This window comes from Carcharodon carcharias, chromosome 22 (assembly GCF_017639515.1).
Source record: "Carcharodon carcharias isolate sCarCar2 chromosome 22, sCarCar2.pri, whole genome shotgun sequence".
Classification (NCBI taxonomy): Eukaryota; Metazoa; Chordata; class Chondrichthyes; order Lamniformes; family Lamnidae; genus Carcharodon; species Carcharodon carcharias.
In genome coordinates this window covers 2,336,341-2,356,606 of record NC_054488.1, presented here as the reverse complement: position 1 = coordinate 2,356,606, position 20,266 = coordinate 2,336,341, and the positions used below count along the sequence as shown (strand labels likewise).

General features: G+C 45.4%; 1 protein-coding gene across 1 annotated transcript in view; it reads left to right on the top strand.

Moving 5' to 3' along the window:
• The window catches only part of LOC121293846 (Na(+)/H(+) exchange regulatory cofactor NHE-RF1-like), a 112,675-nt gene that overhangs the window by 62,856 nt on the left and 29,553 nt on the right, over positions 1–20,266 (top strand). The window contains exons 2-3 of the mRNA XM_041217243.1: positions 12,754–12,933; positions 16,467–16,620. Coding sequence (XP_041073177.1) covers positions 12,754–12,933; positions 16,467–16,620 — 334 coding nt within the window. The remainder of the gene's footprint in view (positions 1–12,753; positions 12,934–16,466; positions 16,621–20,266) is intronic.

Sequence of the window (20,266 nt, the reverse complement as noted above, 5' to 3'; positions counted from 1 at the left end):
ACAGCTACCTCGACTACAGCTCCTCACACCCCACTTCCTGTAAGGACTCCATCCCATTCTCTCAGTTCCTTCGCCTCCGTCGCATCTGTTCCGATGATGCTACCTTCAAAAACAGTTCCTCTGACATGTCCTCCTTCTTCCTTAACCGAGGTTTTCCACCCACGGTCGTTGACAGAGCCCTCAACCGTGTCCGGCCCATCTCCCGTGCATCCGCCCTCACGCCTTCTCCTCCCTCCCAGAAACATGATAGGGTCCTCCTTGTCCTCACTTATCACCCCACCAGCCTCCGCATTCAAAGGATCATTCTCCGTCATTTCCGCCAACTCCAGCATGATGCCACTACCAAACACATCTTCCCTTCACCCCCTGCAGCATTCCGTAGGGATCGTTCCCTCCGGGACACCCTGGTCCACTCCTCCATCACCCCCTACTCCTCAACCCCCTCCTATGGCACCACCCCATGCCCACGCAAAAGATGTAACACCAGCCCCTTCACTTCCTCTCTCCTCACCGTCCAAGGGCCCAAACACTCCTTTCAAGTGAAGCAACATTTCACTTGCATTTCCCCCAACTTAGTCTACTGCATTCGTTGCTCCCAATGCGGTCTCCTCTACGTTGGAGAGACCAAACGTAAACTGGGCGACCACTTTGCAGAACACCTGCGGTCTGTCCGCAAGAATGACCCAAACCTCTCTGTCGCTTGCCATTTCAACACTCCACTCTGCTCTTTTGCCCACATGTCTGTCCTTGGCCTGCTGCATTGTTCCAGTGAAGCTCAACGCAAACTGGAGGAACAACACCTCATCTTCCGACTAGGCACTTTACAGCCTTCCGGACTGAATATTGAATTCAACAACTTTAGGTCTTGAGCTCCCTCCTCCATCCCCACCCCTTTCTGTTTCTTCCCCCTTCCTTTTTTTTCCAATAATTTATATAGATTTTTCTTTTTCCCACCTATTTCCATTATTTCTAAATATTTTTAAATCTTTTATGCTCCCCCCACCCCCACTAGAGCTGTACCTTGAGTGCCCTACCATCCATTCTTAATTAGCACATTCGTTTAGATAACATCAAAAACTTCAACACCTCTGTGTTCTTTTGTTCTGTTGTGTGTGACATCTTTTGATGATCTGCTTCTATCACTGCTTGCTTGTCCCTACAACCACACCCCCCCTCCACTTCTCTCCCCCCCAACCCCCACACACACACACACCTCAAACCAGCTTATATTTCACTCCTTTCCTATTTCTACTTAGTTCTGTTGGAGGGTCATGAGGACTCGAAACGTCAACTCTTTTCTTCTCCGCCGATGCTGCCAGACCTGCTGAGTTTTTCCAGGTAATTCTGTTTTTGTTTAGGACAAAGAGGTGTTGAAAGTGGTGATATCATGTAAAGGAATGTGCTAATTAAGGGTAGAAAGCAGGACGAGCAAGGTACAGATAGCCCTAGTGGGGGTGGGGTGAAGGGATCGATATAGGCTAAAAGGTAGAGATAAAACAATGGATGGAAATACATTTAAAAATAATGGAAATAGGTGGGAAAAGAAAAATCTATATAAATTATTGGGGGAAAAAAAAGGGGGATCGGAAAGGGGGTGGGGATGGGGGAGAGAGTTCATGATCTAAAGTTGTTGAACACAATATTCAGTCCGGAAGGCTGTAAAGTGACTAATCGGAAGGCAGTGGTCTGTCCGCAAGCATGACCCAGACCTCCCTGTCGATTGCCATTTTAACACTCCACCCTGCTCTCTTGCCCACATGTCTGTCCTTGGCTTGCTGCATTGTTCCAGTGAAGCCCAACGCAAACTGGAGGAACAGCACCTCATCTTCCAACTAGGCACTTTACAGCCTTCCGGACTGAATATTGAGTTCAACAATTTTAGATCATGAACTCTCTCCTCCATCCCCACCTATTTCCATTATTTTTAAATGTATTTCCATCCATTGTTTTATCTCTACCTTTTAGCCTATTTTGATTCCTTCACCCAGTCCACCCCCACTAGGGCTATCTGTACCTTGCTCATCCTGCTTTCTACCCTTAATTATCACATTCCTTAGATACTATCACCACCTTCAACACCTCTTTGTTCTTTTGTCTGTGACATCGTTTGGTTATCTCCAACTATCGCTGGCCCTCTACCCAGCTCTACCTGTCCCCCCCCAAACCAGCTTATATTTCACCCCTTTTCTATTTTCCTTAGTTCTGTTGAAGAGTCATGTGGAGTCGAAACATTAACTGTTCTCCTCTCCACAGATGCTGCCATTTATAAAACCTATTTTCTCTTGTGGCTTCAAATGATCCAAAGGACTTCACAACAGCAGAATATTTTTAAAAGAGTAGTCACTGATTTGTAGGCAAGTATGCAAATTAGCTAGTGAATAGCAAGGTTCCAACAACAGTGATGAGATGACTAATTCATCTATTTGGTTGAAGGAAGCATGTTAGTCAAGACATCAGGACATATCCCTTCCTGATCCTCCTGAGGTCTCGGTTTAATGACTCATTTGAACAGTACTGAGTAGTTCTCAGCATTCGCCTGAAGAACGAACCTAGATTATATACTCCGGTCCTGATGCGGGGCCTGAAGCAGCTGAGCCTGCCCACCACCTTATCTGGAAATTATTTTTTGCTTTTTCTCCTTGGTGTCCGAGAGTTTTCTGTTTAATTTTGGGAACCATACATAAGGAAGGAGACCAAGAGTTTGGAGATGGTGCAGAGGAGATTTACCAGGAGTAGACTACCTCAGTCACTTGGAGAAGCTGGGATTGTTCCCCTTAGTGCAGGGAGGGTTAACGGTAGATTTAATAGAAGTGTTAAAATTATTAGGGGATTTGTTCAAGTAAATAAGGAGAAGTGTTTTCCAGTGGCAGAAGGTTTTGAACCAGAGGAGGCAGATTTAGGGTAATTAATAATAGTGGGGAGATGAGAAATTTTTCACCCAGTGAGTTGTGATCTGGAATGTGCTGCCTGAAAGGGCGGTGGAAGCTGATTCAATAAGAACTTTCAGAAAAAATACTTGAAAACAAAAGTTTGCAGGGGCTAAGGACTAATTGGATAGCTCTTTCAAAGTGCCAGCAGTGGCATGATGAGGTGAATGGCTCTCTGTCATGTGATTCTATGGACTGTTGCAATATACATCTCATTCACACAGCCACTGTTTCAGGGACAGCTGATATTCCCGGAATCAGTCACTGTAACTGCAGCATGCACGCACCATCAAACCATCCTGTGTCTCAGTCTCTCTTGTAATCTGGTTATATATCTGCACATAGCCCTGCATTGTCAACATTCCTTAGATTGTTTATTAACTTTCCATTGATCATGAACCCAACTTCTGAGCCACCCACATGATTTGGGGATTAGTAAGGCAATAAAATTGGAGAGTGTATCAGTTCTTCAGAGATTGGCAGTGTGGGTGATCCTGACTGCATTGCTACCCAGTGATCCCTGTTGTGGAAAGTGCCTGTGTGGGACTGTAGGGTGAGCATGTGACCCAGTTCAGCTGTACTGCCTACTGTAGTGGAATAGTGTGCCTGCATTAAGGGTGTTAGGGAAGTAGGAATGCGGTGGGGTGAGTGGGTACAGGAGATGGGTCCACACTTTGTATTTCTACAGTACCTGGTTCCCACCACTTGCCGTTGTCCGTACATGTAAACACATTCTGGTTTCAGACTATCGCTGTCCCACAGACTGTATAAAGACTTGCACCCCCCCCACCCCACCCCAAAAATTCATTTCTCTTTATCACGAAGCAGTAGGGGTCCCTCTCACTGCATGTTCTCAACAGCAAAGGGAGTGAGGGAAGAGTGAGCAGCCGGTTTCAGTTGTGGTTACAAGTTGTGTTGTACCACACAGCAACAAGGTCAACACAGCAGCTGCTGCCAACAGGTTTCGACTAGAATTTTTGAACTTTTTGTCCATCTTTGGAATGACACATGAAATCGAGGCACCTCCCCTCTTCCCTCCACTCCCTCAGCTGGATGTAAAAGATCCAGTGGCTTCTGGAAAAGGAGACAGGGAGTTCTCCCTTTGTGTCCAGGGCTAATATTTTACCCTTCACCTAGCATCAGTAAAACAGATTATCTGGTCATTATCACATTACTATATGTGGGAGCTTGCTGTGTGCAAACCAACTGTTATGTTACAGTAGTGACTACATTTCAAAAATACTTGATTGGCTGTGAAGTGCTTTGGGCTGTCCGCTGGTTGTGTAAAGCGCTATATAAATGCAAGTTTCTTTCTCGAGTGTGTACCTGAAGGAAGCCCAATGCACATGGTCCAGCCAAAACTGATTTACTCTTTTGGATGAAAGGACCAAGGCAGATGAGAGGGCACTGGGAAGTGGGGTGTTTAATCATGCTGGTACTAGTTCAGAGTTAAGAGTAGAGTCCAAGGCTGTGCACTGGAGCATGCTGTAAGGATTAAAATCTTGAGAATCCATTTGTCAGTCTGCTCTACTTCAGACAGCCTTGACTCTGAATCTAGTGAATTTTATTCTGGTCTCTTCTGCATCCCCAATTTTAATCGCTCCACCATTGGTAGCCGTGCTTCAGTTGCTGAGGCCACAAGCTCTGGAATTCCCTCCTTACCCTTCTCTGCCTCCCTACCTCACTTTCCACCTTTTAAGATACTTTTTGAAACCCACCTCTTTTTGACCAAGTTTTTGGTCATCTGAGCTAGTATCTCCTTATGTGGCTCAGTGTCATAGTTTGTTTTATAATGCCTCTGTAAAGCACCTTGGGAAGTTCCATTATATTAGAAAGGTACTTTATAAATATAGGTTGTTGTTCCATTAGTTGTAGTGTAGGTAACGTGAGGAGTAACTGGTTAATGTTACAACCATGCCAGTTACTCCTCAGTTACAAATATGCTGCAGTCACCAATGACTGGGATCAGTGTGAATTTGAGCTGAGCTCCACTTATCCTCCAGTCTAGATAAAGTCCAGACAAGGATGGGCAAAGACACTTAGGAGAGCTCAGTCCAGCCAAGAGCAACACCCCATTTCCACCATTCAGTCCCAGTATATTTCCTGTTTCATTGTATGGCTGTGTGTGTCTCTTAGACAAATGGCCACATCTTCCTGTGTGAATTCCAGAAACCCCCCAACCCGTGACGTTTTCTCCTGCACCTCAGCCACACCATGTACAATCATTTTCCTTTCAGCGTGTTAACTGGTAACTCAGATATTAACCTTGAAATAAGGCTGAATACCGCTTGTGCTAATCCAGCAGAAGCTGAGTAAATGTTTGCTTTTCGTGTGGCATTTAAGAATAGAATACATCTCGGATACTGAACATGCAGTCCCAGCTGAATTGCCAGTGTTCTTGGCATCTGCAAGATGAACCTCCTACACACCATTATGATCAAACCCAGCAAGAGAAATCATTGGGGCATTAAAAAAAACAATAATGTTTTCATATTCTTTGTAACAAAAATATTCATTCTGGTCTCTTCTGCATCCCCAATTTTAATCGCCCATCATTTGGAATTGGGGGTGGGGAGACTGATTGGACAATGTGTTTGAAGACAGGAGATCATGTGATGCATCAACCAGCAGGTTGCAGCCTGAAGTCCCAGGGCAGGTGTTTGACATGGGTTAGATAGACCAGGGGTCTGCACCTTAATAACAAGAAGAGCCATTTTAAAAATTTAGTCAAAAATGTAATAAGAGCCACAGCACGGTTACTTAAATACCAATAATAGTGAAAAACCAGATAGAGACAGATTTTTGATTTTAATGCAGCAGCTTTGTACCAGTGCTCATAAATGTACATGAAGTCCCCAAATCACAGGACGAGACCAATCAGCCCATTGTGCTTGTTCCAGCTCTCTGCAATTCACCTCGTGCCACTTGCCTGCCCTTTCCCTGTAGCCCTGCAAATTTTTCACTTCAGATAATGATCCAAATCTCTTTTGAAAGCCACAGTTGAATCTGCCTCCACCATACTCTTGGGAAGAAAATTCCAGACCCTAAACACTTGCTGCATAAAGAAGTTTTTCCTTATGATGTCATTGCTTCTTTTGTCAGTTACCTTAAACCTGGGTCCTCTTGTTCTCAATCTTTTCACCAATGGAAACAGTTTCTCCTTCTCTACTCTCTCCAGACCCCTCATGATTTTGAATACTTCTATCAAATTTACTGTCGGCCTTCTCTTCGGGAACAGTCCCAGCTTCTCTAATCTATCTAGTAATCAAATGCCATTTTTCATTGATAATATCGACAGCATTTTAAAAGTTCGTACAAAGAAATGGTTAATTGATACTTTCTCACAGGTACAATGTCAATATAAGTTTTTGAAAAAACAAAAGCCATTTAATTACCATCAAGACCTGCAAGGGACTCGTGTGATTGGCTAGTGGGAAATATGTAAGCCATTAACACGATAGCATGTGGTATCATTTTTCTTGGCAACATGACATAACTTGTTATGGCTTTTGATCCAGACAAGGTTTTGAGAGAATTTTGTATTTTTGTGATTAAACTTTTTACAAGTTCTAGCTGTTAGAACGTCTATCGCTAAGGAACTTCTTAGATATCTGATATTCTTTTTAAATTAGAAACACATTTAGGTAACTACATATTTTCTAACAATTGGTAATGAGGAAAAAAACTCGGTTTGCTTGATCAAGGTCAGAAGCTGCACAAGTCCTTAATGAACCGATTCCAAAGCCACAGTTTGCTGGACTAAACTCTGAATAAAACCCTAACTCTGGCTCAACAGTCGCTTCACACACCAGCTGCCTTAATAAAGTCAATTCCTGGTTTGTAGCAAGATGTAGGTAGTTTGGTTGTGGGTCTTCCACCATTAGATAGTTAACAGTGATAACATGGCTGATTTGGGACTCAGGCCATTGTTGTGCAAAGTTAATCCCTGTTAATTGTGCTCTGGAATGCACTAGCTGAAAGAGTAGTGGAAGCAGATTCAATAGCAACTTTCATAAGGGAATTGAGCTATACTTGAAAAGGAAACATTTGCAGGGCTTCGGGGAGAGAGCAGGACAGTGGGATTTATTGGCTAGCTCTTTGAAAGAGTGAGTACAGACACAAATGGCTGAATGGCCACCTCTTGTGCTGTAAGGTTCTATGATGTTATGGGCTGGGTCAGTTTCCCTGGTGTTGTTGAGCAGGGTTTCCTAGAGTAAATAATATCTCAGGTTCTACTTCAAATTTAGCCCCTTCAGCAGACAGGTGGTTACTTGGTACCGATGCAGGCACATGTTTTTGAAACGTGTAGTTTGTGCCAGAATGTCACAGTGATCGTTGTACCTCAGGAGTTGCTAAGCTTGACTGCCCTTTGGAATGTTTTGTCCTAACCCTTGTTAAACTAAAGCCAAGATTCTCCCTTTGCCAAGCTCCAGGTGCTTGCTTTAGTTTAATTTCATTAGGACAACAGAAGAAAGCCTGTGACCTAAATTGTGTCCTAATCCTAGTGCCCACACTTGACATTTGCTGGTGGGCATATCTCTGCAATCTGTGAGAAACATCATCACCCCTAGTCTGCTGAGATACCCTTGTACTGGCCCCATGTTTAGTATGCAGCGAATTCTTGGATCTTTGGTTAGCATTTCAGCCTGTGTCAACAGCACTGAGGAGAAAAACACATACTCTCCGCCTCATGCCTGCTCCAAGGAGATCTGTCTCTTATCCTCTCTGAGCTCAGCATTATCTTGTATAATTCCTGTCAGTTCCAATATTGTCAGGAGTTGTGCATTGAATTCAGTCAGTCTCCAAGTGGTTGGTGTGACTGTTGATCTTCTGTGTGCTCCTGTATTTTGGTTACACAAGCCAGCAAGATTGAAATCATCTTCGTTTCAAATTCAACCTGATGCCAATCATGGGATATGGAGTTTGTGTATGTGTCGGAGATTCTGTGGTGGTGAATGTGGGCCTGTGCTCATTGGAGTTTAGAAGAATGAGAGACGCCCTTATTGAAACATATAAGATTCTCAGGGAGCTTGACAGGGTAGATGCTGAGAGGTTGTTTCCCCTTGTGGGAAACTCTGGGATCAAAGGACATAATCTCAGAGTAAGGGGTCCATTTAAAATAGAGATGAGGAGGAATTTCTTCTCTGAGGGTAGTGAATCTGTGGAATTCTTTACTGTAGAGGGCTGTAGAGGCTGGGTCGTTAGGTATATTCAAGGCTGAGATAGACAGATTTTTAATCAGGGAGGGAATCGAGGGTTATGGAGAAAAGGCAGGAAAATGGGGGTGAGGATTATCAGATAAGCCATGATCTCATTGAATGGCGGAGCAGACTCAATGGGCTGAATGGCCTACTTCTGCTCCTATGTTTTATGGTCTTATGGGATGAGAGCTTTTCTGTGAGTGTGGGATGTCTTTGTCCCTGGTGGCTGGACCTCAGTGCAAGTAAGCAGCAATAATGAGCTGTGGTGTCGGACAGTTGTTTCGATCCCTGTGGGGAAATCAAAATTTATTGAATGATCTCAAATGAAGAAAATACCAACAAAATTCCACTTATTTCAGTTTTTTAACATGAATCAGAACCAACACAAATTAAACATGAATTAACAGGCAAATGATACTTCAAATAAAAAGGTAAACTTAATTTCAAATAGTTGATGCAACAAAGATACGTCTTACACAAGCACCTACATGTCTCCTCACAGATACTTGGCACTACTTAGCTGCAGTTCCACAATATACTGTTCTTTATTCATGCAGCGTAGGTCAAGAGTCCTATCTGACCACAGGTGAGTTGCTCATAAACATACATGAAGTCATATAATCCTAGCAGAGGCCAGTTGGCCTCTTGTCTGTTCCAATTCTCTCCCTCAGGTCACGACAGTCCTGATGGTATCATTTTCTAGATTTCCCTTTCAACTGACCAACCAATAACACCCTGGTTTACCGTTTGGCCACTTCTGGGAAAATACCCAGCTCTTTGTCATCTCTGAGCTATTCACACATTTTTCCAGATTTTAGATCTTTTCTAAAGATCTTCCAGCTCGCACAGTGCCTCCAAGAGCTCCTGTCTCCTTTTCTGCCAACCAGAAAATCTGACCTCTTGCTGAGAGTGATTTGCTTCTTCTCCTCACAAGAATTCTATGTTCCTCTTTCTTTTTCTGTCTGCTTTCTCTTTGTGTCTGTATCTTTGTGCTGATCACCTTCATCTGCCTGCTTCTCTGCTTGTGGCTCTCCTTTACATCGGCCAGCTACGTAGCTTCATTCTTAACTTCTTGTTGGTATTGCTTCTAGGTCAAGGGTCACCAGGTCACATGGACCAGTATTTTCTCTTATCCAAGAAAATTGCAATTGACCCCTTTACAATTGATGCAAACTCTTAAAAGTCCCTTTCAAATACTCTTAAAAACAATTACAGATTCCACAGACATTTGAAAGAAATTACAGATTTTCTTTACTGTACTGCTTCCGGGTCAAAGGTCATCACATAGTTATTGGATGGCAACCGAGCTGTAGTCCAACTCTTGGAGCAGAAGAAACACGTTGTCTCTCTTCTGTCCTTTTGTATTTATTTTCTAAGATTAATAAACACTGTAATGTGAGTACGGCATTTGCTAGGACCACAAGACACAACCATTCTGGTTTTGGAGTATTGTGTCTCCATAACGTGGATTAATTCCTTGATTGTGTGAAACATTAGGGCTGGAGTCTGGGTTGAGAGGCACAAAAGTAGCTTCTGCAGGGTTCCCACGTGGCTGTACACTCTGTCTAGATGGAGCCGATCTGATTCTTTAGCAGCCACTGTCCTTCCCTCAGAGACCAAGGAACATAAACATCTTAAATTGCTTCCTGCACGTGTGTCACTGTTTCCACTGGGAGCAGAAGGTATATTATTTTCCATTAGGGAATTTTATTAAAGCTATAAAATGTCTTTAAAAGATTCTACTGAGCGGTTAGGTGGAGTTAGGAAGAATGAGTGATAGCGTTTGAACGCTGGTGATGGTCTCACAATCCAATGAGAATGGTGTAGGCTTGTCTGCATTTGTCCCTTAGCTTTCATACGAGTTCAACCAATTAGCTAGCTGATCATGTAGTAGCCACAGCCAGTTCTGTCTTGTCTAAGAGCCTGCTCTTCCTGATGAGGTGTATGGATGATGGATGATGGGTTAGGGGAGGGGGGTGCGGTATCAGTTGATGGTTCAGCATCTCCAAGGGAGGGGAATCAATCTGGGCTTCCAACTGAACCAAGTGTAACCCTGTCAGCTTTTGCTAACAGTGATCTGGAATACACTACTGAACGGGCAGCGGGAGCAGTTCAATAATAACTTTCAAAAAGGAATTGGATGAATACTTGAAAGGAAACATTTGTAGGGATATGGGGAAAGAGCAGGGAGTGAGACAAGTTGGATAGCTCTTTAAAAGAGACAGGATGGCTGGATGGGCCAATTGGTCTCCTCTTGTACTGTGATTCTATGATTTGAATTCAGCCTTTTGGTTCAATGTGGGATTCCTGGCTCTTGCTCACTGGGCTATCAGTGAATGTCTATCACCATTGGGAACAAAGTGCGGTTGAATTTGCCGCCTTAAATCCACATCGAAATATATGCTGAATAAGATCAGTTGGTTACGACAAGACAGTTTACACCAGGGAATGCTACAAGTGTTGCTTGCTTTATATATGTATATAGCATTCCCCATCATTGACTGTAGTTACAAACTAGACCTAAGTGCCAGCCAGTGATATAGAAGCTGTTAGATACAGAGTAAAGCTCCCTCTACACTGTCCCCATCAAACACACCCAGGACAGGTACAGCACGGGGTTAGATACAGAGTAAAACTTCCTCTACACTGTCCCCATCAAACACTCCCAGGACAGGTACAGTACGGGGTTAGATACAGAGTAAAACTCCCTCTACACTGTCCCCATCAAACACTCCCAGGACAGGTACAGTACGGGGTTAGATACAGAGTAAAACTCCCTCTACACTGTCCCCATCAAACACTCCCAGGACAGGTACAGAACGGGGTTAGATACAGAGTAAAGCTCTCTCTACACTGTCCCCATCAAACACTCCCAGGACAGGTACAGCACGGCGTTAGATACAGAGTAAAGCTCCCTCTACACTCACCCCATCAAACACTCCCAGGACAGGTACGGCATGGGGTTAGATACAGAGTAAAACTTCCTCTACACTGTCCCCATCAAACACTCCCAGGACAGGTACAGTACGGGGTTAGATACAGAGTAAATCTCCCTCTATGCTATTCCATCAAACACTCCCAGGACAGGTACAGCACGGGGTTAGATACAGAATAAATCTCCCTCTACACTGTCCCCATCAAACGCTCCCAAGACAGGTACAGCACAGGGTTAGATAGAGAGTAAAGCTCCCTCCTCACCGTCCCCATTAAATACCCCCAGGACAGGTACAGCACGGGGTTAGATACAGAGTAAAGCTCCCTCTACACTGTCCCCATCAAACACTCCCAGGACAGGTACAGCACGGAGTTAGATACAGAGTAAAGCTCCCTCTACACTGTCCCCATCAAACACTCCCAGGACAGGTACAGCACGGAGTTAGATACAGAGTAAAGCTCCCTCTACACTGTCGCCATCAAACACTCCCAGGACAGGTACAGCATGGGGTTAGATACAGAGTAAAGCTCCCTCTACACTGTCCCCATCAAACACTCCCAGGACACGTACAGCATGGGGTTAGATACAGAGTAAAGCTCCCTCTACACTGTCCCCATCAAACACTCCCAGGACAGGTACAGCACGGGGTTAGATACAGAGTAAAGCTCCCTCTACACTGTCCCCATCAAACACTCCCAGGACACGTACAGCATGGGGTTAGATACAGAGTAAAGCTCCCTCTACACTGTCCCCATCAAACACTCCCAGGACAGGTACTCAGTTGTGGCCTCCATCTTGCTGTGAAGTGAACATTCCTTACAGAACTGAAGGATGTGCTGGAAGTTCTTGATCTTCCCATTCTCAGTAACATTCAGCATTTGAGGCCACTCTATTGAAGAGTGAGGTACTGGAACACAGTGGAATGATGGGAGCTGCATGTGGAAAGTTGACATGCAGATTGCTGTGGTCTGTACCTGTACCTGTGCGAGGAGCATGATCCCAACAGCCCGGCAGATGAGGAAAAGGGACGAGAGCTGCACTATGTCAGCCATGGCTTAGGAATCACTGGTATCCCATGAGTTGAAAGCCATGGGTCAAGTTCCATTGCAGAGATTTGAGCGCATCATCCATCTGAGCCACTAGTGCAGAACTGAGGGAGTGCAGCACTGTTGGAGGGTCAGTACTGAGGGAATGCTGTCGGTGGTCGTGAGTGTGTGCTTGAGGTAACTGGCATCTCTCCATCTCCATTGACTTTCCATCGCTCCTGCTCTCTGGATTTTATGATGCACAGTTATTCCTGTCTTGTCAGTGGTTCAGACCCTGTAGCTCTCGGGCAGCTCGTGTTGATATGAACAACATGACTCCCTCCAGTTGTCACTGTTAATGTGGGAAGTTGTAGTGAAGCTCATGGACTGAGGGTCTCCTATTGACGTGGGAAGAGCATGAGACTACTCAGCCCCTTGGGCCTTCTCTGCTGTTTGATTGGGTCATGGCTGATCTTGCTCGACTCTATTTTACCATCTTCACTCCACATCCCTTGCTGGCAATAGAGATCTCTACTGCATGCACCATTCTGATGTTGAAAACACTTGATTTTTGTGTGTTGTGTTTTGCTTGCTCAGTTGTTGAGTTCTTTGGCCCCTAATTCCCTGTACACGGGCTGTAATGAGATTTGCTCTTGTGATTTCAGGAAGTTTCTGATACTCTGAAGGAGCTTCGCCCTCGTCTCTGTCATATGCAGAAAGGATCCAATGGTTATGGCTTCAACCTGCACAGTGAGAAGTCAAAGGTCGGCCAATATATCCGGGCCGTGGACCCTGATTCTCCCGCAGAACGTTCCGGACTTCTGCCTCAGGACCGCATCATTGAGGTACCTTACACTTAATTTGAAAGTTCAGCTCATTTGAATCTATTGGGTCCAGGATCATTTAGCTTAAGTAACTTCAAAGGTGCATTGGTGTCTCTGTCCCGCCCTCTCTCTGTCTACCTCTCTCTTTCTCTTTCTCTTTTTCTCTCTCCTGCTTTCTCTTTTTCTCTCTCTCTCTCTCTCTGTTTCTCTCTTTCCCCCCCGCTGTCTCCCCCCCTCTTTCCCCTCAGCTCTCTCTCCCTCCTCTCTCTGCCTCTCTTCCACCCCCTCTCTGTTTCTTTCTCTGTCTCTCCCTGTCTGTCTCTCCCCCCTCTCCCTGTCTCTCTCTCCCCCCTCGCTCTGCCTCTCGCGCACTCTTTCTTTCTGTGTGTCTCTGTCATGGGGTGGGCATTGGGTGGGGACAGTTAGTGGAATATTTGACTCTGGGAAGCCTCACACCAGAGCCTGACCCTGTCCTTATCTTTTCTTCCCAGTAGGGGTCAGTAAATAGTGATTGGGATGGGCCCCTCGCAGCACAGATGGACATTTTGAATGAGATGTCCAATTAGTTCCACTCTTTCCCCACAGCTGCCCCTTCAAACCGTGGCTGAATCTTACCTGATAACTGTCGGTCAGGGTCTGACCCGGGGTATTTGTCTTCCCCTTAGACAGCAATATGCTGGCTCGCCTGGCTACTATTTTGGATAGTGTCAGGGTGGTTAGTGTCATTGTGAGCAGGGCTCTTTACCTGAGCTCACGCTCTGGTGATGTTCTGCAGTCAGTGCAGCCAGAGGATGCTCTTCACCTCCGGACCTGCTTTGAAACAGGAAACATGAGAACTTCTACCCAAACTGCATCCCATTGGTTGGGAGTCTGCCACACCTCACATCTCATTATTGATCAGCAGCTCTACCAACGAAATGCCGGACATGAGATTGGAAACATGGACTGGAGGAAGTCTCTCCAACCTGCTCTCTCTCTCTCTCTCTCTCTCTCTCTCTCTCTCTCTCTCTCTCTCTCTCTCTCTCTCTCTCTCTCAGTCACAATGCAGTATCTCCTCTCTGTATTCCTTCCCTCCTATCCAATCAGTTATCCTTCTAACAATTACTTGGTATCCATGATTTCCTGACACCATGTATTCCATGTTCTCAGTAATTCTGGACTCCTTCCCCATTAATCAGGGACTGCTCCTGGTGTCACAGCCAGTTTTCCTCCCTCAGCTCTGATTTCCATTTTCTTATGCCTGGAACGCATTACTGACCTCATCATGTCCTATTGTCAATCCACCGCCTGCTCGGTGCAGTTTTCGGCTTTTTAGTGCAAGGTTTGGTGCACCTTCCAGATCAGACTTATTGGGAATATTAAAGAGAGTCACTCTCTCTGTATAAATTGAAACTGGAAGAAACCAGGTAACCATCAATTTCTTCCTGATAACCTGACAATGTTCCTTTTATTCCAACTCTCTTGAATTTCCCATCCAATGCCAAGAGATTCCTTCCATTTTCACCTGATTCCATTTTCCTCACTAATCTTTTGTCTGCAACTTTATGAAGTGCCTTTTGAGAATAGATTCTGCAAAGAATACTCTAGGGTTGATTAAACTTGGTTTATTTTCACAAAATCATATCGATGATCCCTAATCAGCTTGTACTTTTCCCATTGCTCGCTTATTCTGTGCCTCATGATGGATCGCAGCAATCTCTGCAATACCCATGCCGAGCTCACTGCTCAGTGATCGTATCTCTTCCTCCTTTGAATATTTTAAGGAAAATTTTGTCACCGTTGTCACTGCCACTTGCATTCACAAGGCTCAGATTTGCCTGTTTTTCTGAGTGTTTGCAGCTTTTTCTGTTATCATTTCAGTTTATTGGAGCTCTGTGTCTGAAGTGATGTTTACTGTTGATGTAGCTCTGGCAGTGTGAAATGTTGCTAAAACAGGCAATGCTTTGTGGTGCTGAGGGAACAATATTTGGAACTCCGCTGTGGGTGAGAATGCTGGAAGCACCATAACAATAACCAAATCAAGTCCTGGGACACACTCATTTCCTCAATATTACATCACTTGATATTTTATGTGGCTAACATAATCTGACCAAAAACACCACCAAGAGCAAAGTCTATCCATGGTGCTCATTGCAATACAGTGACGTCCAGATTCAGATAGCAATTAACAGGGGCTGCATGGGAAGGCTGAGGGGTGATGAGGCGACTAGGTCATTAATGTATATCAACATCTGCCTAATCTGATGTTTTTTATTAAGTTCAGATTGATCCTATTACCAGTGACAGACCTGTCCCCACCAGTAATGTACCCCAGTGTTATACAGTGACAGACCTGTCCCCACCAGTAATGTACCCCAGTGTTATACAGTGACAGACTTGTTCCCACCAGTACTGTACCCCAGTGTTATACAGTGACAGACCTGCCCCCACCAGTACTGTACCCCAGTGTTATACAGTGACAGACCTGCCCCCACCAGTACTGTACCCCAGTGTTATACAGTGACAGACCTGTCCCCACCAGTAATGTACCCCAGTGTTATACAGTGACAGACCGGTCTCCACCTGTACTGTACCCCAGTGTTATAGAGTGACAGACCTGTCTCCACCAGTACTGTACCCCAGTGTTATACAGTGACAGACCTGTCCACACCAGTACGGTGCCCCAGTGTTATAGAGTGACAGACCTGTCCCCACCAGTACTGTACCCCAGTGTTATACAGTGACAGACCTGCCCCACCAGTACTGTACCCCAGTGTTATACAGTGACAGACCTGTCCACACCAGTACGGTGCCCCAGTGTTATAGAGTGACAGACCTGTCCCCACCAGTACTGTACCCCAGTGTTATACAGTGACAGACCTGCCCCACCAGTACTGTACCCCAGTGTTATACAGTGACAGACCTGTCCACACCAGTACTGTACCCCAGTGTTATACAGTGACAGACCTGTCCCCACCAGTACTGTACCCCAGTGTTATACAGTGACAGGCCTGTCCCCACCAGTACTGTACCCCAGTGTTATACAGTGGCAGACCTGTCCCCACCAGTACTGTACCCCAGGGTTATACAGTGACAGACCTGTCCCCACCAGTACTGTACCCTAGTGTTATACAGTGACAGACCTGTCTACACCAGTAATGTACCCCAGTGTTATACAGTGACAGACCTGTCCCCACCAGTACTGTACCCCAGTGTTATACAGTGACAGGCCTGTCCCCACCAGTGCTATACAGTGACAGACCTGTCCCCACCAGTACTGTACCCCAGTGTTATACAGTAACAGACCTGTCCCCACCAGTACTGTACCCCAGTGTTATACAGTGACAGACGTGTCCCCACCAGTACTGTACCCCAGTTTTATACAGTGACAGACCTGTCCCCACCAGTACTGTACCCCAGTGTTATAGTGTGACAAACCTGTCCCCAACAAAACTGTATTGTTGTGGTTATCCGCTAGTTCTCCTTTTGTCTCTATGTCTCTGTCTCTTCCTTTGTGTGTCTCTGCTGCTCTCTGTGTCTAACCTGAAGTCTGACAGAATGTGTGTGTGTTACAGGTTAATGGTGAAAATGTTGAAGGGAAGCAGCACTCTGATGTGGTGACCGCCATTAAGATGGGCGGTGTGGAGACCTCGCTGTTGGTTGTCGATCCGGAGACAGACGAATTTTTCAAGAAATGCCAAGTTTTGCCATCAGTTGCCCACCTCACAGGTATCGGGACTGATGACAGTGCCAGGCTTTGCAACTTCCTGTTTACTTTTGGATATCATAGTCTAGATTAGAAATAGTCATTTTAATGTATTTGCTTTCCTTTTTTTATTGATTTTTGTTTTCATTTTGTTGTCTTTATGATAAGAGTTTGTTTGCAGCACGCTGGGGGAGATAATAATGAACATTAAAGTTTTTAGGTTTGGTTCCTGTCCTGGGAGCTGCTGGGTTTGAGGGTTGAAGCCATTGGTGAAAGCAAAATACTGCGGATACTGGAAATCTGAAATAAAAGCAGAAAATGCTGGAAAAGCTCAGCAGGTCTGACAGCATCTGTGGAAAGAGAAACAGAGTTAACGTTTCGCATCCATATGACTCTTCTTCAGACTCTTCAAAGCTTTGAAGAAGAGTCTTACGGACTTGAAATGCTAACTTTGTTTCTCTCTCCACAATGCTGCCAGACCTGCTGAGTTTTTCCAGCATTTTCTGCTATTATTACAATTGAAGCCATTGGTCCCTGGGTCTCTGGGTGTATTTGGGTTCAGGGTGTGTGATGTGGTGATTGTTCTGTTACTGAATGGTCATGTTAGTTTGGGTCATTGTCGTTACCGGTCAGTGGTGGGGGAGGAAGATCCCTGCTCCGGAACTCTTTTCTCTTCCTCTGGGGGAGTGGGAATAAGAGAAGTTAGACCTAGATTTGTTGATGTATTTTCATTCCGGGTGCTGCCTCACCCTGTCCCACAAGAACCTAAGGAGGTGGGAGCAGAAACCTTGGTGGCCATCTGCATTTGTGAGTGACGCTTCCTCTGCCAGACCCTCACTTGGATCCTTAGCGATTACCAGAGATTGTGATGGTCCTTGTATTCCCCCCCCCACCCCCGTTACTGTTTGGAATTTGTGAATACAGCAACCGGATCAGAGTTTGTGTAGGAGGGGATGTTTTTGCTTGGCAGGGATCGTGGGTTGGGGTCAAGGATGTTGCCCATTTGGCCCTTCAGTTGTTGAAGTGGTTTTGAGATTTTATCCCAGTGCCTTTCATCAACTCTCTCATGTTCATTCGCAGCCTAAATGTTGGTCCCAGGCCCTGCAGAAGTTTATTTGTTGCTTTGGAGGTTGTCAAGAGTCAACAGGATGGAGTGTGCCTATAGGGCGCAGAGGAAGAGTTCTCGGGACAGAGGGGTCAGCGTACACCGGGAGTCGAAAACACGACTGTGTGAAACGTTGGAGCTTGATCTGACTTGCTGAGCTGGAGATTGCTGAGCATCCGGTGGCTCTTGTTTTAGAATTGGCCTGGCTGGAAATCTCATCTCAGACTGAGGCCGGCATTTCAGGAAGCTCCTGATGGATCAGACATCAGGAGGTGGTGATTGCTCTCGCAAGTTGAGGGGGTCGGGTGAGGATGTTTCTGGATCCTTGTTGGTCCTGTTGAGAGTCAGTGAAGTGAAGGCTTTGAGGAGTCGAGGGCTACTCCATGTGCATCTTATCTAGGATGCTGTGTGCTTGTCCCCTCCAGCCCGTACTCCGTGCAGTAATGTACATTGCCAGGGTAAAGAGGTAGGGGCGGGTTGCGGGGAGAGAGTTGAAGAGGTCTCTGTGCAGAGGTAAGCAAGTCTCAGTGTGGGGTTAATGGGGGAGGTCTTGGTGTGGGGGCAGGAGGTCCATGTGAGCTGAGGATGTGAAGGAACTGTGGCCATTGATACAGAGTGAATGTTCTATTCAGCATGGGATGGAAAACCCTTCCTGAATATTGCGTAGGGTGGGTTGACAGGGTAGGGATTGCAGCACGGGGTGGGGATTGGGGGCAGAAGGTGGCAGTGGAAGGGTGTAGGCTCGGGTAATGAGTTGGGGGATGTAGCATGTGATGGGGGCATAGGGCAGGGGGTTGGATTGTAGGGTGGGGTGGGGAGTGATGGAATGCAGTGTGATTTGTGAGTAGCTGAGAGTTTCAGCATCAGTGATGTTGAGATAAGAAAGGAAGGAGATGATGTTATGGGGATGGGACTATCTGAGTGATGAGTTATCAGTGTGAAACAGTTGAGGACAAATTTTTTTTAAAATTTATTCCTTCATGGGATGTAGGCTTGGCTGACAGGAGCAGCATTTGTCCATGCTGAATTGTTCTTGAATTTCAGAGGGCAGTTAAGAGTCAATTACATTGCTGTGGGTTTGGAGTCACATGTAGGCCAGACTGGGTAAGGATGGCAGATTTCCTTCCCTAAAGGGCATTATTAAACAAGATGGGTTTTTATGACAATTGATGATAGTTTCATGGTTGAGACTAGCTTTCAACTCCAGATGTTATTGAATTACCATCCACCCGTGAAGCTGTGTCTCCAGAGTATTAGCCCGGGGTTTGGATTATTAATCCAGTGACGTGAGCACGAAGCCACCAGCTCCCCCTAATTGGAAGGTTGCAGAGAGGATACGAAAGCTGACTCTGTTCAGTTGTGTTAGGTTTTCTTGGATGACCTTAATTGTGGGCAGCACAGAAACCAAATGGGTAAGGATTTGATCAGGGAGTGACAGGCCCAGAATTAGGTGGTAGGGTTGCCTTTGAGCATCTCTGAGAGGACAGAAGGGTAGAGTATACAAGCTGTGAGAGGACAGAAGGGTAGAGTATACAAGCTGTGAGAGGACAGAAGGGTAGAGTATACAAGCTGTGAGAGGACAGAAGGGTAGAGTATACAAGGTCTGAGAAGACAGAAGGGTAGAGTATACAAGCTGTGAGAGGACAGAAGGGTAGAGTATACAAGCTGTGAGAGGACAGAAGGGTAGAGTATACAAGGTCTGAGAAGACAGAAGGGTAGAGTATACAAGCTGTGAGAGGACAGAAGGGTAGAGTATACAAGCTGTGAGAGGACAGAAGGGTAGAGTATACAAGGTCTGAGAGGACAGAAGGGTAGAGTATACAAGGTCTGAGAGGACAGAAGGGTAGAGTATACAAGCTGTGAGAGGACAGAAGGGTAGAGTATACAAGCTCTGAGAAGACAGAAGGGTAGAGTATACAAGCTCTGAGAAGACAGAAGGGTAGAGTATACAAGCTGTGAGAAGACAGAAGGGTAGAGTATACAAGCTGTGAGAGGACAGAAGGGTAGAGTATACAAGCTGTGAGAGGACAGAAGGGTAGAGTATACAAGCTGTGAGATGACAGAAGGGTAGAGTATACAAGCTGTGAGAGGACAGAAGGGTAGAGTATACAAGCTCTGAGAGGACAGAAGGGTAGAGTATACAAGCTGTGTGGCATCCTTATAAAGCAAGAGATATAAATAGTGTTGAAGCGATCCAAAGACATGCTGCACGATTCTGCAGGAATCAGTGTGGGAAATACACCAGCGTCACATCTTGGATCAAAGATTTGGAATGGGAATCACTACAGAAAAGGAGGGAGAAGAATAGAGTGACTGTGTTCTGTAAAAGATGGAATGAGCTGGTGGAATTGACAGAAACAAATACATGGTGCCTCCCGGCAATGATTAATCACCAGGTAGCCTTCCACACAAACTACAAAGACCGTTTGTTTCCAAGACAGTGCTTCAACAATCTTTCTTCCCAAGGACAATGCCATAATGGAACAAGCTGCCAAAGTGAATAGTCACAGCACCATCACTGGAAATTTTCAAGACCTTTCTTTAGGTTATTTCCATTTATAAAC